Below are 19,230 nucleotides of genomic sequence, written 5' to 3'. Positions count from 1 at the left end.
ATTTGTATTTAAAATTAGTCAATAAAGTTCAATTGTCAATGTTGGTCTCAGTTCTTCTCCATGTTAAGTGGCAGGTCGAGGAAAAGAGAACCATTGGGCAACCCAACCATTTGGGAAGGAAAGAAATATTTTGAGGGATCAGATATAAATTTATTTTTTATTTTACAGTAAATTTTCTGAAAACCATATCTGTAGCTATATTTAATTTTTACTAATCATGGTGACGCAAAATTACAATTTGTACAGTATGAATTTCACAGTGTAATTCCAAAACAATTGTAAGGACTTACAGGAATTCAGAATTTTGTGTGGTTTTTGTTTTTATTTTTGTTTTTTAACCTTCTGGCTTTTTAGAACCTAATTTTTGGGGTCCTAGGTATGTGGGTTTTTATAGGATTAATCGGTGGTTTCCTGGCGGACTCAGGCCCAGAGCAGTGGCTGGATCCATGGGCTAAGATGGGAAGGCCTGCGATGTATCTCATGCGTTTTATTTTAGCCGGTCTTTCAGATAGGACAATAATTAGACCCGCCAGTAGCTTTTCCATATGAGAAAAACAACTTTAACCGCTTCACACTGATTTCTGCAAACAGCTTGCTTTTTCTTAATTTATAACATTGTATCTTAGAACAGGAGGTACATAAGAGGAAGTGAAAAAAGTCATACATCCTGAAATGTCTCTCCAAATAATAATATTTACCTTATCTCATTGAATAGCATGTCAGTTATCAATCTGACCTTGCAGTAGTAGTTCAGTGCCAGTCGGAAATTCAAAATCCTTTATAATGTTTGTTCTTACCTTAGTTTCTTAGTTTCTTACCTTAGTTTCTGCTCTGTGTAATAAGCAACTTACTTTCTGCTACAAAGCTTTGTTGCATTAATTAAGTTGAAATAAGAATACGGAAAGACTTTTGGTTCCCTCGTTATTCACTAAAGAGGGTGGGCAGGTTCATCACCAGATCTCAAAACACAGTTGACACAACTGTGCTTATTTATGCTAAAAGAGATATTAGTACACTCACTGAAATGCATCTCCAGCCAGAGGTCAGGGTTAAGGTTATTGGCATGGTTGATGAGGACACTCATGTTGCACCTGTCTGCACTGCCTCTCGCCTGAAGATAAATAGCAGACTTCAGTTTCCAAAATAACAGTGTTGTTCCGTACCGCCTCGTTTGTACAAATCCAGCTTGAAGGGACCCCAAAGCCTTGACTGAAGGCACGTGGTAAATAAGGGCCAGACCGAAGCGCTCCAGGTGGTGCCAGTGACTAGCCTCGTTAGTAACCGAGCTTGGTCCTTCAAAGGATGACCTAGGAAGCAGACTGACGGGTGGGCGGCTGAATGGGTAGATGGAAAATCATAAGGGAAGGTTGTAAAGAAAGCTTTTTAGAAACTGAATCACTGTAAATGCTCCTCCTTCTGGAGGTGATAATCAATTTCTCTAAGTAACTTAATGATTATGCGATTCCCTCTACAATCCACAGATATCCTCCGCGATCCCTCCGATTCTTTCGGTGCCCAGGGTACTACTGCCTCCGGGCACCTTTAGAAGCAACAGCAAGTTCTTCAGGCCGTCCTGTTGCCCCCTGAACCAGCGTCCATTGAATCAGTCCAAAAGAAATGATGCCAGAATGTCTTGTGCCCCAGGAAATCTAACTGGAGAGATCTTGGCACTCCCTGGCTTCCCAGGATATTGTGACACTTTGTTTCTCTTATAAAAACTACCCAGTGGATAAACAGGCTAAAGAACAAATCATTCTCATAGGAGGGGAAAAGAAAAAAAAAAAAAATGAAACCCACAAAGCAAAAAAAAAGTTAAAGAAAAAATGTTAGCCCTCCTAAGTAGTGGGAAGAAGGTTGACTAAAGTAACCTTGAGTAACGCTTGGCGGACAGAGTCAGGAAGCAGGATTTTCCTGCTGGCACCCAGGGCTGTGGGGAACAGGTAAACTCGGATGCTGCCCATAACATTATACATTGGAATAACTTTCCTGAAAATCAGTATATGTACACCAACAACTGCAAGAACGAACTGGGAACTGTGTTCACAGTCTGTGAAGCGGTACCCTGGCTTCTGAGGGTTGGTTCCAGGAAACAACAGAACTAAGAAAGAGACAGTGCACACCAAGACGTGTGTTTATTGCATCATTCTCGAAAATTGTGACAGTCAGAAAGTAGACAGTGTCCCTAACCAGAGGAGGACAGCTACATAATTCACACTCCCGCACCCCGTAGCCGGTAAATAGTCATTAAAAGTTACAGTTCTGTGTAATGTGTATCGATGCTGACAGGAACGAATGCGATAACTTGGTGGAACCGTGCGCGACGGTGACAACGTCTTCCAACCTCAAGGCCTTTCTCTGCGTCCGCGCTTTGGCACAGGCCGTCCTTCCCGGGCTGCTTGTTACAAGCCCGTGTCTTCTCAGCGTTCGGGTCTCAACTTCAGTGTCACTTTCTCAGGAAACCTTCCTGGTCACCTGCCCGGGCCAGTCCCCTCCCTCTCTGTCGCGTCCCCCATTCCCGTTGCTCGCTCGAACTTCTCCCTCTGGGAAATGCTCTCGGTCCGTCATGGGGTTCGGGGTGAACCTTCTGTCTCTTCCCCCGGGGATGCGGGCTCACGTGTCGCTAATCTTGTTCTCCACTCACCTTCGGCTACTACGACACTGCAGGGTGCGTCTTCTTGAAGTCACAGAACTTGGAAGCGGCCTCTGAGTTTAAATTAGAACCTGGCGCCTGACGTCCGCTGTCACCGCCTCGCTCCTCTCGGCCTCCCAAGGGGGCAGCCAGTTTGCAGACGGGGCTCCGAGCGCGTGAAGCAGTGTGTGAGCGACCAGCAGCTGCCCTCGCCCACCTCAGGGGCTCTGGCTGCTCCCACAGGCACCCCCCCCCCCAGCCCAAGCCCGTAGACATGGCAGGGGTAGCCAGCCTTACCAGCCCCCCTCCCCCCCGTGGAGGCCAGCTATGCGGAAGGAGGGCAGGGGACGAAGGTGGTGTCTTCTACTTCCTGGCCTACCTCAGAACCCCTTGACTCCTGAAATCGCCACCACTAAAGCTGCTTCTTTGAGCCAAATGTCTCTATAAAAATATAAAGAACCTAGATACAAGGACCCACCATCACCTGGCAGATGTTTTAAGACCAAGAACATAGGTCTTGTCTAGAGAAGCCTCTAGAGGGGCAGTGTTCCTTAACGGGCAGGATTTCCAAGATTTCCGTTTCCATTAAATGGAATGATTTACTTAGAGGCCTAGGGTGGCGAAGGATAGAAGGATAACAGAGCCCTGGTAGGAGGACCCTGAAGTGAAGGAGGTTAAGAAATCAGTTGAGCCCTGGGTCCAGGTCACTCCCTCCACCTCCTGGAGGTTTGTCATCTGTGCTTTTTTGCCAAGGACATTTGCCCCGTTTGCCCGGAAGCTCTGCACTAAGGTCAAACTTGGGAGCCCGGCCAGGGATAGGAGCCATGAGGTCCACCACCATCCCAAGGGACCCAGGGCCATGGAAGAGTCTAGAAGAGGAGAGCTTTTTTGGCCAAAATAGTACCCCCTGTGGTGATGGTGGTAGATGGGGTGATTTTAGCTAGAATAAGAAACAGGAGGGCAGTGGTCCTAAAGCCCCACGTCGGTCAGCCTCCTCCTGTGGGGATGAGCTCTGAGCCCGAGCGCCGGTCCACCTCTTCCCTTGGTCTCACTGTCTCTTTGCCGGGCATACCTTTCTCCGTGTGGTCAGCAATAGGCAAGGACTCCTTCTCGTTCCACTCCCTAACACCACCCCCCACCCCGACAGCTACGTGCTAGATATAAAATGGCAATTTTAACACGTTGTTGTTAGTACATATTAGGTGCCAGTTAGTACCTCAAAACACAAAATAAGGAAATCCAAATATATATTATTTTGCAAATATTAAGTCCCACGGTAATGCTACATAATTACGACCTAATTGTGGCTCCGGGCACAAGCATCAGGTTTGCATTCAAGAGCAAAACCCACTTTGTCCCGTTGATTTCTAGGACTGCATCTCGCGCAGTCAGCCAGCGACCTAGGAAACTGGCTAATCATGAACTGTGCCCCTGAAATTCGGCAAATCAGGACTTCGCTGAAGGGAAACAGAAATAAACGGGGCCACCAGTGCTCAGAGAGTCAAGCCTGACACCCTTTGCGATAACCCGTCTTTCCCCGACTCCCTCAGGTCCCAGCATATCGAACCGTCCCCAAAGGAGAACAGGGCTTAGGAAACTCTGGGGGATAAGCTTACACCATAAATGGCTTTAAAAAGTCCCACAACTGAGTGTCTCGATAGAGACCCAAGCAGGGTCCGAGGAACCAGTCTAGACTAGAAGGACAAACGACTCCTGAGTAGGACCACAGGACCCAGGGCTCCGTGTGCACAGCGAGTCTGGATGACAGCGAACTTGTGCTTCTGCACGACTTGAAGATAACGCCACTCGGGTCTGCTCCTTCTCTGAAGCCGTAGAGTGAACCCGTTTTACAAACGATAAGGCAAAAAGCTTCCTCCAAGCCGTTCTGTGGGCTGTCCCTCCTGTCCTACCGCAGAGCAGAGTTCAATTATGCCCAGTCCACTGTTACTCAGGTGCAGGAAGACCGACGTCCTCATGGCTACGGCAGTAACAATTGTAGAAATTTATCAACAGCACGTTAAAGTCATAAGGACGTAACACAGGTCCTCTCATTTTATCCACGCACCAGTCCTCACAGGTGGGTATTACAGCTGCTTCGAGCGGAGATTGGGCACCAGGTCGAAGGTCCCACGGAGCCAGGATGCAGCCAGCCTGGGCGTGTTTCATCGCCCGCCGGCCTCAACCCCTTGGGGATACCGTTTGTTTTGTCTAGACTCACCTTCTCTTAAAATCCTGATTCGGAGGAAAGTGATTGTGTGCACTAAGCTGAGGCATCTTCCAACGATAAAAATGTAACTCAGGCAAATACACATTCTTCCTTCAAAAGTATCAGAAGTCAGCGTATTTGGCCCACCAGCATTTCCAGCAAGCTTCGGTTTCACTTCTCACACAAACCCGATGCTGCCGCCACGCCAGACTGAATGGCCACATCTTCATTCCCCCACCCCACACACAATTTAGATATTTTTTTTTTGAACTACTTTGACTGGACGTGAGCAAAACCTTGAACATTTGTAAAAATTTTGTTAGGCAAGCGCCAGCATTTTCAGATGACGTTCTGCGCCAGCACGCTTGGTGGCAAAGTGGGTGTCTCTTGCCACATTTCACTCACCAGTGTAGAGGCTGATAAAAGTTGATAGTCAGAGCTTTGGAAGATATTGCAAGGTTATTTTAAACCGAGACAGCCGAAAAAGGCTTGACAGTTTTCACGTTGTCGCTTGCAACAGCCACTCAGTCTGCTCAGCCCCGGAGACTGCTCCGATCTGTTCATTTAATATATTATTTTTGCATTAGTCGAGCTCATTGGATGAGAAACGTTCCCACTCTGTAAAATTTCCAGCTAATGGCTTGGAAATCTACTTGAATTTTGCACCCAATAATTCATTTCAGAATTTCCAAGGAGGAGATAGTTAAGGCAAGCCGAGATAAACCCCGGATCAGCAGGAAAACATCTGATCGACGTGTGTTTTCACTGTAAGCATCATTAGTGAGTTGATCTCCTTAATTATTTTCTGCAGTAGGACAAAAAGTACATCAAGGCCATGGAGGCCTTTTACTTTGGCTCCCTGCCCACTGTGCAGGCGGTTCCTCTAAAACGTTCTCACCGAACTTTGTCATGCTGCCGATGTCCAACGTGGTCCTGCACAGGCTTGAGTTCCGAACTCATTACGTAGATGAAAGTTCCAACAAAGATAATTTGGGGAATATATCTCCCCATAGTTTACTGCATCTGCTGGTAACATTTGGTAGAGATTTGAAATTTCTCTTTTCATTTTTGTGCCTCAATTTAAAAAAAAAAAAAATAGAGCTGAAAGCGGGTTGTATCATTAATGTTTCCTGCTAATGGAAAACCATAATAACAGCTGTCATTTTGGCTCACTTTAAAAAATTTTTAGTATCAGTCTAGAAGTAGTAAAATTATTTCCAATAGGTTTGCCTCACTCCTGAAAGCAGCAATCAATATTTCTTTTCCAATTAAAATCATGTATTTGGTTATCTCTGGGGCTGGTTAGAAATTACTGTGTGGACATACAAGAAATTATATTAAACAAAATTTAGATATTAAATGAAAACACTATAAAAAGTTGGCATTTTCTTCATCTTGGAACAAATGTTGTTAATAAAGTGAATGGAATAATCTGATTTTTCATTTTAGAAAAAAAAGTTTTATCTTCTCAAATTTGAGGGTGATCCAGGTAAACCCCACTTTAGACCCGGGAAGACTTTGGGAAACAGAGGAAGCTACCTAATTACAGACACCCTCCATGCACCTAAACACATTTGCTCAGACTTGTCCAAATTCACATAAATGCTATTTTCATGGATAGGAACTCACCAGCATGTACACAGTGGACAAGAATAAGCATTAGGCAAATTGTTGGCACTCCATTTGGCATATAGTTTATTTAGAACGGAATTTGCTTATGTTGAATCTGGCTTGGGTAAACCCACAAAGCAGTAATTTACTCATTCATACCTTCCCTTGACAAATGTTCAGGTTGCATTTGATGCTCATGAACAAGGTTTACACTGTAAGTAGCAGGATCCTATCCTTCGAGAGGTGGTAAAATGTAGGAAGACTAAGTAAGCATCAAACACTTCCTAAGGGTTCCAGAGTGACATGGAAATAAGGAACATGAATGGATTGCCGGCTATAGTGCTAGGAATTCAAAAGAAGGAAAGATGACTTGGAGTCAACTTCACAGAGGAAGTCAGTCAGAGCGAGCCTTACAAAGGGTAAGGTCGGACTTACCAAGAAGGAGAGGGGAGCATACTGTTATGGGGAATTTCAAAGGCAGAAATGAAAATTGCTCACTTTGGGGTTAGGAAGAAATCGGGTCTGCGTGGAGCAGGAGGTCTTGGTGGGAAAGAGAAAGTAGGAGACTGACCTCATGAGAAAGAGCGGAGTCTAGAGGGCTCTGATGATCGGGAACTTGAATTTGACAGATAACACCATGTGGGCACAGATGTTGCCTGTGGTCAGGAGAGAACGTGATTAGGAAGTTAATCTGCAGGCTAAGTAAGCAAGGAAGGGGAGGCCACGAAGATGGGAGGACAGAATAGAGGACTAGTTACAACCCAGGGTGGCCCGGGTTTATGGCACAGACCCACCATGCACCACACATCGCCAACCGAATACAGCAAAGGGAGGAGTCAAAGAGGGCGCTCAGACTCGGGGCTTGCAAGGCTCACGGAGTCAGCGCTCACCTCGTGGGCCCATTTGAGAACCTCCACACAGCACTGGATTCCATCAATGACTATACAAGAGTCCCACGAAACAGTTTACTGAAGGAACACTTCGGGGACGATGGGGACCTTGCACTTTGTTCCATAATTTCCCCAACTTCTGTGGCTTTGGGTTGGCTTTTTTTTTTTTGTTTTTAAAGATATAGAAAGATAGCTACAAGATTCCTCCTGTTTACCTCTTCACTCTCCCTCTCTCTTCTTCTTAAAATATTCTATTTATTTATTTGACAGAGAGAGAGAGTGCGAGAGAGAGAGTGCACACAACAAGCAGGGGGAAGGGCAGGCAGAGGGAGGGAAGGAGCGGACTCCCCGCTGAGCAGGGAACCCAGCGAGGGCCTGGATCCCTGGACCCTGGGATCACGACCTGAGCCGAAGAAAGAAGTTTAACTGACTTAGCCACCCAGGCGCCCTAAGAGAGGTTATTTGGGGGGTCTAGGAACACTCGATAATTCTTCCATATAAATTAAAGGTAATTGCTTCTTCAATTTATGCCACTTTGGCTTACAAAAGGTTTTATACAAATGCTTTACTTTCAAAGAGCAGGGAAAACCAGTAAATCACAAATGCTCCTAAAGATGGGGGTATGGAATGTGAAATTAATCCTAGAATTTCCCTCTATTACTCACGTATTGTATGGCACTGAAAAAATAAAAAAGCCCTTCAAATCGGCCAGCCCTGATTGTTGTCTTTCTGCACACCCCGTGAAGGATGTCATTATTTCAAGCACTTATGATGAAGTCAAGATAGCATAATAGTCCGTGTCACGAGAAGGAGGCTAAGATGAGCAGGGTGCTGCCCTGTGAAGCACGAGTGTGTGGATTGCACAGGTCCAATATCGCCCCCCCGCCCAGCACTGATTCCCTTAGACCCTTTCCCCCAGTGGCATTCCTCCTCTACCGGCTTGAAATTCTTCAACAGCTAGAAAGGCGGAGTTTCTGCTGCCTTGCGCCTTCCCTGTGTTGACAGAGGATGCTGACGTCTCTCTTTCGGGATCGTCTATCACCCTTCTTGTTGCGCTTCAGGGACACCTGCCGCGATTTCTCGATCACCCACGGTTTCCGTTGCTCTGTTGACCTATTTCACTTCCCTAAGCAGAGTCTGCTTGTCTGGGGAGGGATGCCAGCAACGGTCGCCAGTTCACTGGGCTGGTCTTTGTTTTAAGTGACGCTACGTTCGCTTCGCTGTTATTATTATGACGCCACCGCGGGATAGGCCAGCGAGAAACAGATTCAGGACAGAACTGGACAGAGAACTCTCTGCTCCTTTTAGACGCAGTCCGCTCATTAAATCCTGTGGGCCAACAAGAAGAGAGATGTGCTTTCACTTCAAAAGCTTGAATCCAGTTAAATTCAATGGCCACTGAACCTATTGTTACAGTTATCCTGTAGAGAGATAAATTAGTCAACCCCCCTACTTTTTTCAGTATAACTTCCAGATTAAAATGGTCACTATTCAGAGATGGACCTAACTTGCTTTTTTGTAATCTTGACCAGATCACTATCAATTGAATACGTTAAAAATCCACATTTGGTCTTTATTTTAAGAAGTCAGAATCTATATAGACTTATTGAAAAAGCAGAGTGGAATAACTTTTCACAGCGTGTCAACAAGTAATTTGACTTTTTGACAGTGTTTTATTTCTTTCTGCCTGAAATAGTGCTTTTGCTTCCAAATTATATAACCATTAGGCCTTTCGGGTTTTCTTAGAATTTGATCTGAAAGCTGAGTTTGATGCTTGGAGATTTGCGACTTACTTTGTAGAATTATATATTTGCTTTATCAACTTTTCAGTTGCAATACAATGCATCTCTTGAAAAACCACCATTTCCAAAAAGCATGTTCCAAAGTTATATTGTGATCTTACAAAACATAATGTTAGGATGGTAGCAACCAGAGATCACCCAAAGTTCAATCCGTTCTTTGTACAGGGGAGGGAACTGAGATTCAGAGGAATTAAGCAACCTGTCCATAGTGAGACATCTAGTTATTATATACTATTATATACTATACACTTACTATTATATAGTGAGACAGTAAGTTATTGGACACTGAAGGTACTAAGTTGTTGAAAAGCTGTATTACAAGTCATTTGCCTTGACATCCAATGTTATTTTTACTATGCCAGTACATTCTAATGTCATCATTGTTAATATTTATAGAGAAATAAATCTAATTTGCAGTTAGCGGATGGCAATTGTTTAGAAATTTTCATTGTCTCTCTGAAGGGAAATTTTAATATTTAATAGACAGTTGGGCCAAGATCCATGATATCTTCAATTTCACAAGTGATCGGTGGCCCCATTCAGAAGATGAAAACCCTTCCTTGAGCTTTTGAAACTGTGTTGGCTTAGTAGACTCTTGCTTTAGTCACCCAGCCCCTGTGTCAAGAAGAGAGGAAGAGAGAGAGAGACATCCAGCTGGGAGTCGAGGTCTTGCTTCAAAGCTTTTATCTTCAGAGGAAAGAAATCTTGTGAATTTCATTACTGTCAACAAGATCTGAGAAGATTTGAAGTATTTAAGCCCTTGGGCATCTCCAGCATGCCAAATGCTATGGTTATTATAAGTTATTGGTTGCAAAAGCATTGCAACTTTGATTCACACCCCCCATGAACGAAGACTTTGGACATATCCATTGTACAGTCATTCTTCGGGGTATGCTGAAAACCATTACTTTCTAAGAAGATAAGAAGTCAACAAGGAAGCGGTGACTAAGCTGAAGCCAAACATGGAAACACCTGGAATTCCGAACGGGGTGACATGTATTATGGTAAAGGAAAAAAAAAAAAAGATCTGTCCCCTCCAAGTACCACAGCAAAGCTAAGAAAGGAAACAAAAGACGCATCGGCTTAGGATTCTAAAAACAGATAACCCTCACAACATCTCCCCCAAAGTGTCCTTCTCTCAGTGCAGAGAAATGAGTTGTGTTACAGGATTTTCTTCCCCTCTTCACTTTCTCCTCTATTCCCTCATCTCCAAAAAGGATCAGATTGGAATTCACAATTGTTTCCACTCTACTTTTCCAAACTTAACGGGAGAAAACCCTTTGATTCCAAAACAAGCAACAATTTCTCCAGAGTCAGTTGGGTCCAAGCTAACCCCAAATAAAGAGATATTTCTGGCAAAACAAATATTGACAATTTAAGCTAGGTCTTGAAAGTAAAAATTTCTTAAAAAGTAAAATATATCTTCTGTTTCTCTTTTCCTCCTTTCTTAAATTAAAAAGAAAAAATTCAAAATGCTTTGGGAAAACCATTTCATCAATATTATGAGATATAATTTCAATGACATCTCTTTTTTAATGATAAGAGTTTTCTTTTGGAAAACGTTAGTTTTATTCTACCGAAGCTGACATCTGCTTAAACACCAGTTAAGTGTGCCCAAGAAATTCCTGCTTGGGTCATCTCAATCTTGTAACTGCTAAATCCATGACACCCAAAGGAAAAATTTGTTCAGAATCATCCAACAGAAAATCTGTGATCAAGAGGGATCTTGTAATAATAATAATAATAATAATATTTGTGGTAGGTCCCACCTGCACGTACCTGCCAAGACCTGAACCCAGGCCCCAAGGGCTCACTTTCTTTCTCCACAGGGATGACATCACTGCCACGCAGCCCAGAAGGAATGCAGCTTTAGCTCTGACCGAGGCCGTCAGAAGTTACAGGTTCTGACAAGTAGAACTCCTCACCGTAGGTCTTTAGAACGTGTGAAATATTTTAGCACAGCATTGAGAAACCAAAAAGTGCCTTTTCTGGTCCAGAAAGAAACACTTTGGTTTCTTCCGGTAGCACTCTTTTTTTTTTTTTCATTCTGTTGCTTTGGGGATGTCGGCCAGCCCCGTTGGGTCACATACCACAGGACCAGAGTCCTTGCTACCCGCTCAAGCTCGCCAGCCACTTCACCGGGGGAAACAGTGCAACGAATGTGCTGTCTGTAAGTCATTTGACATCAAAGGATGCTCTCATACTGAGAACCGCTTTGGGCTGGACTTGGTCTGGATACACATTCAAATACCATGTCTGCAAAGTGACCACACTTCACAATGCATGAGACCCCACACACGAGTGGCCAGAGGAACCACGGGACGCCAGTGTAGCCAAACCATGATGGGTCAGGAGCAATTCCTTTCAAAGCCCTGCTTTTATGGCTGCAGTTTCGCCCGAGGTACACTGAGCATGGGTCTGCCTGGCTCACTGTCCAGTGCTGTCCGCGGGTGCTGTGAATCCAGCTCTGTCGGGTGAACCGTCTTTTCATCTGAGAAATGGGCTATTTCCCTGGTTGTTCAAGGTGCCGTTGTACACGGGGGAGGCGACATGAGCCACTGTGGTTGACGAGCATGGGGAGTAAACATCATAAAGTCGCAGCTTTTAAAGTCAGTAGTGAGCATCAAGTGACCACAGTCTGGACCGTATTTGAACCCCCTCATCGTTTCTAGACCCATGCAGGTGCTTTTTTTTTTTTTTTTTTTTTTTAAGATTTTATTTACTTATTTATTTGACAGAGAGAGAGAGAGATCACAAGTAGGCAGAGAGGCAGGCAGAGAGAGAGAGAGGGAAGCAGGCTCCCTGCTGAGCAGAGAGCCCGATGCGGGACTTGATCCCAGGACCCTGAGATCATGACCCGAGCCGAAGGCAGCGGCTTAACCCACTGAGCCACCCAGGCGCCCCCATGCAGGTGCTTTGTAACCGAGTTTCCCGAGCCAGCATTTTCTCTCCAAGTGTGTGGTTCGTTGGCTTCTAAAAGCACTTAGGTCTCTCCCACGGGCTGGGCCGGTTTGGGTGTGGGGGGGGGGGTGGTCCTGCTCTGCCCTCCGGGGAGCAAGGACACACCAGCCAAGACATCCCCCAAACCCACAGAAGCGTTTCCCTTCTGGAAATTGTGCCTGTCCATCTTCTTAGTCACACCCAGAAAGTATAGGCTGAGTTTAAAAATGATTTCATCTGTTGGTGTCATGTAGTAGTTCAGGCACATAGAATAAGCCACCCCAGGTAGGCAGTTACAAGTTTTATATTTCCGATGCCTTAAATAGTGCTTTCCCTTCCAAATAACACCTTTGTGGAGTACCGTTCCCATGAGAGTATCTACACATTTAACATTCAAGGGTATTTACCCAAAAACGTTCAAGTCAGAAAAATCCAAATGTGAATGTAACTGCTTGAGCCTCGCTGTGGCCGTCCACGTGTCTGAGATAGAAGTCTGGGGCGTCTGCTGGAAACACACAGATAAGGGTGCTCTCGGGACACAGGTCACCGAGACAAGCCAAGCAGCAAGGGGGATGCCCGTGGCCCTGAGGGTCCGTGAGGCAAGGGTACATGAGCCTGTATTTCCTTCCATGGTGGGTGTGTGATCGGAGCCTTCTACAAGAGGGCGCTCAGTCAGAGTTTCCCCAGCAAGGCAATAAGCCCTGATTTTCCTGGATCGCATTACCCCGCGGTGCCCAGCAGAGTGCCTGGTCTACAGAGGGCCTCACATCGTAACAGCTCCTGGCAGGGCCCGGGCCAAAGGCACCCTCAGTGGGACCAAGAAATTCTGCCACCGCCAACTGCAACACTGACGTGGGAAGCCCTTGCTCTGGCCGCTGAAAGTGTCCCCTTTTTTCTGGCTTTGCTTCTCCTGCCTTTCCCCCCCTTCCTGTAATCACATTAACTGAAGGAAAAGAATACAGCTTCTACGTGGTTTAGAAATCGCAAAAGTGCTAAGAGAATGTCTCACCCAAATCCTACGTGATACGTATCTGTTGCTGGCCCGTGTCCACTACACACAGATATTTGTGTGAAATGCAGATGTGTCTCATGTAGCATCCCTTTGAGGTGGCCCTTGGTGGTGAGGTGTGATTCGTAGTCACGTCTCAGAGCCGCTGAGTTCATCGCCAGGAGCAGGCTGGTGCCAGAAGCAAGACTGGGATCCACACATCCCGGTTCCGACCAATATGGCGCCTGGAAGAGGAAGCATCTCGATCAGGGCAGTTTAAAGAGGGGTATATAGAAAAAAAGTATGCATGTGATAAAACCTATTGCCTACACCATCTACCGTTTCAGCATGCAGAATAACAAATGCATTTACGAGGGTACTAAACTGGCACCACTTCCAACCACTACCTGTACACCTCCTGCATGAAGAATCTCCAAGAAGATTACTACAGCCCTTGCTCTGCTCTGCTCTGCTTGCCTATTATCCCTCTAGAAAAGCAGTCTGGCTTAAACCTGTTATAGTCCCTATTTGTTTGGTTATAAATAAAACATATCTTTTCCATCGTCGATGTACCTTTCCAGCTGCTGGACATAAAACAGATTCCTAGCTTCCTAAATTGAAATGTCATCTTTCTAATCAGAATTGACGATTGTAAATAACCATCTGGATTTTTTTTTAAGTGCCCTATTCTTACAAGTGTACCTTCCGACCGCATCGCACGTGTTGGAAATGGTGAGCTCCCGCTCAGATTCTCAAAAAACTGGCAATATAACCGTTTGGAAACGGAGAGCACATCGCTCACCTGCCTCTCAACATGGTTTGAGGCTAAATTGTGCCCTGTCATCGCTAAAGCAGGCCAAATAAGGGATGTGTTCCTTTTTGGTCTTTTTTTTCTGCCCCAGTGATATACATTCTGCCAACCACAAAATATGCCAACTCCAACTCACTTTTTGAATAAGCAACTTCTGTTCTGTTCTGTTCTGTTCTCTTTTATCATTTGGGTTTATACGCTGTTGAGAAACAAAAAAGCTACATAGTTTACTTACTCCTACAGTTAAATATTTTTTAAAAAGCAAGAATAGGTTATTATTGAAATAAAGTGTTGCTTGTCACTGTAGCCTTCTGGAAGTCAGTGGGAAAAACAGGGTGTGTTAAGCTTTCCATTGTGTGCGACTTTCCAGCCCCCTCTGCCTCCATCAGGAAAATATGTGTCCCGTGATCTATTCAGTTCTTGACCTTTTGACTAATATGCCAACAAAAGACGCCATTTATTAGTCATTAATTTACGTATCTTTGCCATAAGGAACGAGATCGAGGCTGTCACCACTCAGCAGCATCACCGATGACATTTGCCATGTGCCCTCTAGGTGTTTGCGCTATGGGCTTGGCTGTCCCGTGCAAGCAAAGCTCATGCCACCTTCCCTCTAAGTCCACGTCTTTCATGACCACGAGGAGTCTATCAGGAATGCCATCTTGGAATAAGAGGCCCAGAAAGATCAGTCAAAGACCCCTGCTGGACACGCTTGCCCATTCCAGTTGGAATGTCGGGAAGCAGAAGCCGTTCCTAGCAGATACCTTCTGTGATATCCATCGTGCTGGTCACACGTGATCGGTCTCCGTCCCTCCTGCCCCTTTTCTGATTCTCTTGCCCTGCCTTCTTTTGGACTTTCTTTCTTAAGATCTTTTCTTTACACCTGTAACAAATACCAATGACCCCCTCCGACACACACACATACACACTCGCGCTCTTGCGTCCTCTCTTAATTCAACCTAAAGACTTTCTCTTTTTGGAAAGTTCCCCCAAATAGATTAATACCACGTTGTCCTCCCTAGTGGGCACTTCTGACGGCAAGGACTCTCTCCTCCCATCACCACGTGATATCTAAAGGAAAAAATAAGCCTGTTACTCTGTGCCTTTGTCTACATTTTTGTTTTCCAAAAAGTTTATCTTGTGCTCAAAAACGATAAGGTAAAAATCTTTCTTCAAACATCTTATCTCTTGCTTATTCTACAGTAACTTGTATTTGGTTCTTTAGGATCAACTACCCTGTACATCCAACTCACTTAAATCGAGCTTTCTGTGTGATCACAGAAATGCTTGCATCATGAGCAAGAAAAGCCCAACTAATTGAGGCACCTGGGTGGCTCAGTTGTCTAACTGGCAGACTCTCGGTTTTGGCTCAGGTCATGATCTCAGGGTCATGAGATCGAGCCCTGCATCAGGCTCTGTGCTGGGTATGGAGCCTGCTTAAGATTCTCTTTCTCCCTCTCCCTCTGTCCCTGCCCCCTGCTTCATGCTCTCTCTCACGTGCCTGCACTCTCACGCTCTCTAAAAAAAAAAAAAGAAAGAAAGAAAAGAAAATCCCACCTAATGACAATGGCTTTGCATTATAAGGCCATTTGTTATGAAAAATTGATGTATACCATAGCTTTATGACTCATAATCCCACTCTCTGAAAATTAGTGATTATTTCTGCCTGCCTTCACCCCCACCGAAAGAAACTAATCAGGAAAGCGATTCCTCTTCCTTATGCTATAGAAGACAGTGATATTTCTCTAATGAGTTTCTGGAAAAATCAAGCAAAAGAGCTATCTCTGCTGTGTGGGGCTGTACTTGTTCCTTTTAGTACTGGTCTGACCCATTGCTCGGTCCTTTCTTACACGTCCAAAATAACTGAGGAGAAAAGTTGGAAAAACCATTTTTCCCTCTATAATTTTCACATTCAAGCAAAATCAACCCTTTGGAGCCATACTTGAAATGTGGATAGAATGAGGACTTTTATCTGCAGCTCTGGGCTCTGTGCGGCCGTGGCCCGAGCGGGTCCGCGGCCTGTCGCTTCCGCAGAGATAAGATGGGGTGACGTCAGCAACCGGGCATCGGCGTGATCGTGCCCCGCTTCCTGGAGCACAGGGCTGTTGAAGCCCCTAGAAACCTGCGCGAAGCACATCATGACTGTGTATCAAAGAGAGCTGCTGGGGGAACCCTCGCAGGATCTCCATCCTCTGGATGGAAGCCAAGGGTCTCCGTTTTAGTTAGACTCCCTCACACCTGGGTAATTCCTGCAGATGTCGTACGGGTTGGGTGCGATCAGGTACTTCTCCTCCAAATGGTTTAAGATGGAGTTTGCCCACCCAGGCTCCTGAGGCCGCTGCAGGCCCATCCCGGGCACCCCCTTCCCGGGCACCCCCTTCCCGCGTAGAAGCTGGGGGGGAGCTGCAGAGGGCCCTTCAAGGGTCTGCAAGGCCCGGCCTTGGCTGGTCCCTGGGAAACCATCTGATAGCTCCAGCGGGAAAGGCAGTTTCCTCCTAGCCGTCCCCCCAGCCCCCACATCTGGGTGATGGAAATCACTGCAGATGACTGCGCGCTTGGGGGAGAGACAGATACGACAGCACCAAAGACATGGGGGCGAGCTCAGCCTCTCCTTCCCAAGTGTATCCGTTCAAACCCCTAACCCGAGGAGCGTGTTCATTTCTGGGACTTTGAAGAACTCAGGGTCCAAGAGAACACTTTTTGTCACGGTCAGGCCTGAGATCTGTGTTCTGTCGTGTGCCTGTGATCACCCCACTTGGGGTTAGTCTGCTGTTCCCTTAGTTCAGAGGACTTTGCCTCGGCCGCAGTCTGGGGCTTTGCGTGCTCGCAGAGCTGCGGGTTAACACTCCTAGAACTCCCCGGGACCAGCTATAAAATGGGACATGTTTGCGCCCCCTCACAAGTGTTTGAAAAAAATGCCTAGACAGATGTGTAGGGTTTCGTGGCGAAAACGGCGCAATAACGGGGCTCTTTGTGTGTCTGAACCAGTGAACTCCGGAGACGGCATCGACTACAGCCAGCAGAAGCGGGAGAACATCGGCGACCTGATCCAGGAGACGCTGGAGGCCTTCGAGCGCTACGGCGGGGAGGACGCCTTCATCAACATCAAGTACATGGTCCCCACCTACGAGTCGTGCGTGCTCAACTAGCGGCCGGGCCCCCCTCCCGGCCCCGCGCCCGCGGCCCGCTCCGCTGCTTTCGGCATCTCATTCCTGGTGACTTCTACAGCTTTCTCTTCTCCAGCTGCTAAAATAGTGGCTTCTGGACCATTGGACCGTTAGCCCTATTGAGAGCAAGGCTTTCCAACGCATAAATAGTGCCTGTTTCTTAGATTACAATAGTGTACTGTGCTCATTTGTTCTCCGAGAAGAATTGCTTCTTTATACGGCTCGGACAGAAGCAGGAGTCCGAGCGAAACCTTCAGTTGTATAGACAATAAAACTATGATTTTCATGCGCAATTCAGCAATTGCTGTTCTGTGTCTGCCTGCCCCGAGGGTGATGTCAGAGGTTGTAAGGGAAGAGTTTATGCTGACGGCTTAATAGGTGTTTGTCATGGAGGAGAAACCCGGGTTCCGCGGCCCCTCTCCGGCAGCTGGGCAGAGCTCCGCGCTTGGACGTTCAATAAAACCGTTGACTCTCCATTCCAGTTGCAGAAGGACAGGGTTGTGGCCCCTTATGGGGCTCAGCTACCAACGTAATGAACGCTCCCGGCCCACTAGTCGTCTGGGCTTGTGGGGGGCTTTCCGGTGCGTGTCTGGGGAGACTGGAGGGTCGGGGCCCGGTGGGGGGGGGGGTAAAATGCAACACGGCAAACGTGATAAAAATGCCGGCGTGAATGCCTGTCCCTCCCCATGACAACCTGCCACGTGTGAGGACCCGGTGTGTTCCTGACAAGATGTGACCCGGCCGCTTGCCCGGGGCTTTTGATCATTTTCAGGAGTAACTTACACGCATCTCAACAATCGTGTGGCCGTTCTCCTTTCCTTTGCTTCCACTCACAAGGTGGACGGGTTCTCCTCTCTGTAGGTCTGAAGGCAGTATTTTGGAATTTTATTGTAACCAAAAAAAAAAAAAAAAAGACAAAGAACATGTACTTTTTCATTTAACTGAGAAAGAAAAAAAAAAGGTGCCCAAAGAGAACCCCAAACGTAAGGTAATCAACCCTCCCCCCATTTGGCTTTTTAGGCTCAGCTGGGTGCTAAGCTCGGGGTGTTTGAAACTCAGCCCAGAAAACTTCATAAAGACGGAACACTGACTTCGCACACCTGAGAAATGCCGCAACTGCCCAGAAATGCGTAGCCTGAAGTCTCTCGTTCTGTAGCAAAGTGCAGTTTCTGCACAAAAGTGAAGATGCAGAATGTGTTCCATGGTGCACGGAGCAATGGCCTCGAGATTACTGTCACTAATTATCTAAGACTCAAGTTTCCCAAGGCAAACACCAAATTCGAAGACTGGTTCATTATTCATCTTCCTTGATGACCGGCTCAGCATTCGAAATCTCCCGTCTCAGCAGCTCCCACCACCCAGACTCCGGAGGCATTTTTTAGGATAAACAGAGATGCGTGACTATGTAAAACAAAGTGGCTTTGGTGTATATTTTGCAAAGGCGTAGTTAGAAGCAGACACCGACAGGTTAAGGCAGGTTTTTCTCCAAACTGTAATGTTCACTTACACCCGTTAGCGCTTGTCCTGGCATCACGGACGTATCTGAAGGGACACCACATCCGTGAGACTCCGAAAGATGGTGGCTTGTTGGCACCTTTGGAAATTCCTACTTTCATTGTTTCGTTAGGAGACGGAAGCAGGGCTGGCCTATGGCAGAAACAGGCCTGGCTTCTTGCTCTGGGTCATGTTCTTGAAAGCTACCTGGGAGAGGGAACAGAGAGCGTCGTGTCTGCCCCTCCACCCCAGTCCAAGAGCCCCAGCTTCGGCCTGGAACTAAAACATCACGGTTCCTCTTCCTGCTCTCAACTTACTAGTTCTGCACCTTGGGTATGTTAGTCAACCTCTCTGAGGGTCAGCTTTCCTTGGCGGTAAGGTAGAAACTATTCCTACCTGCAGGAATGTTGTAAGGACTAGAGTGATCCATGGGAAGGGCCGAGTGCAGTTTCTTATACCTTTGGCGTTTTATTTCCAAGAGAAACATTATGAATAATGATGAATTTTTCCCCCAGCAAAGCAATGTATATTCGGAGAATCTTCAAACAATATGGCACTTCCTGCAAGGCAATGATGAGTTCTTTGTTATAAGGAGATAATTTTTGCAGAAAACCAAAATAACTCCATAAATAGCACCACGTTCTCTAGAGAATTCTTCAAACGTCATTTCGCCGCTACGGAGATAGGAATGG

The 19,230-nt window shown here is 46.2% G+C and overlaps 1 protein-coding gene across 1 annotated transcript in view; it reads left to right on the top strand.

Moving 5' to 3' along the window:
* PACRG (parkin coregulated) overlaps positions 1-17,026 on the top strand; it is a gene marked incomplete at both ends in the record, with an annotated part of 515,268 nt that extends 498,242 nt beyond the window's left edge. The window contains one exon of the mRNA XM_080805667.1: positions 16,866-17,026. Within this exon, the coding sequence (XP_080661793.1) occupies positions 16,866-17,026 (161 nt within the window). The remainder of the gene's footprint in view (positions 1-16,865) is intronic.
* Between the last annotated feature and the right edge of the window lie 2,204 nt (positions 17,027-19,230).

This window comes from Martes martes (assembly GCF_963455335.1).
Source record: "Martes martes genome assembly, chromosome: 6".
Classification (NCBI taxonomy): domain Eukaryota; kingdom Metazoa; phylum Chordata; class Mammalia; order Carnivora; family Mustelidae; genus Martes; species Martes martes.
The sequence above is the reverse complement of the archived record's forward strand: the minus strand, read 5'-3'. Positions and strand labels throughout refer to the sequence as shown.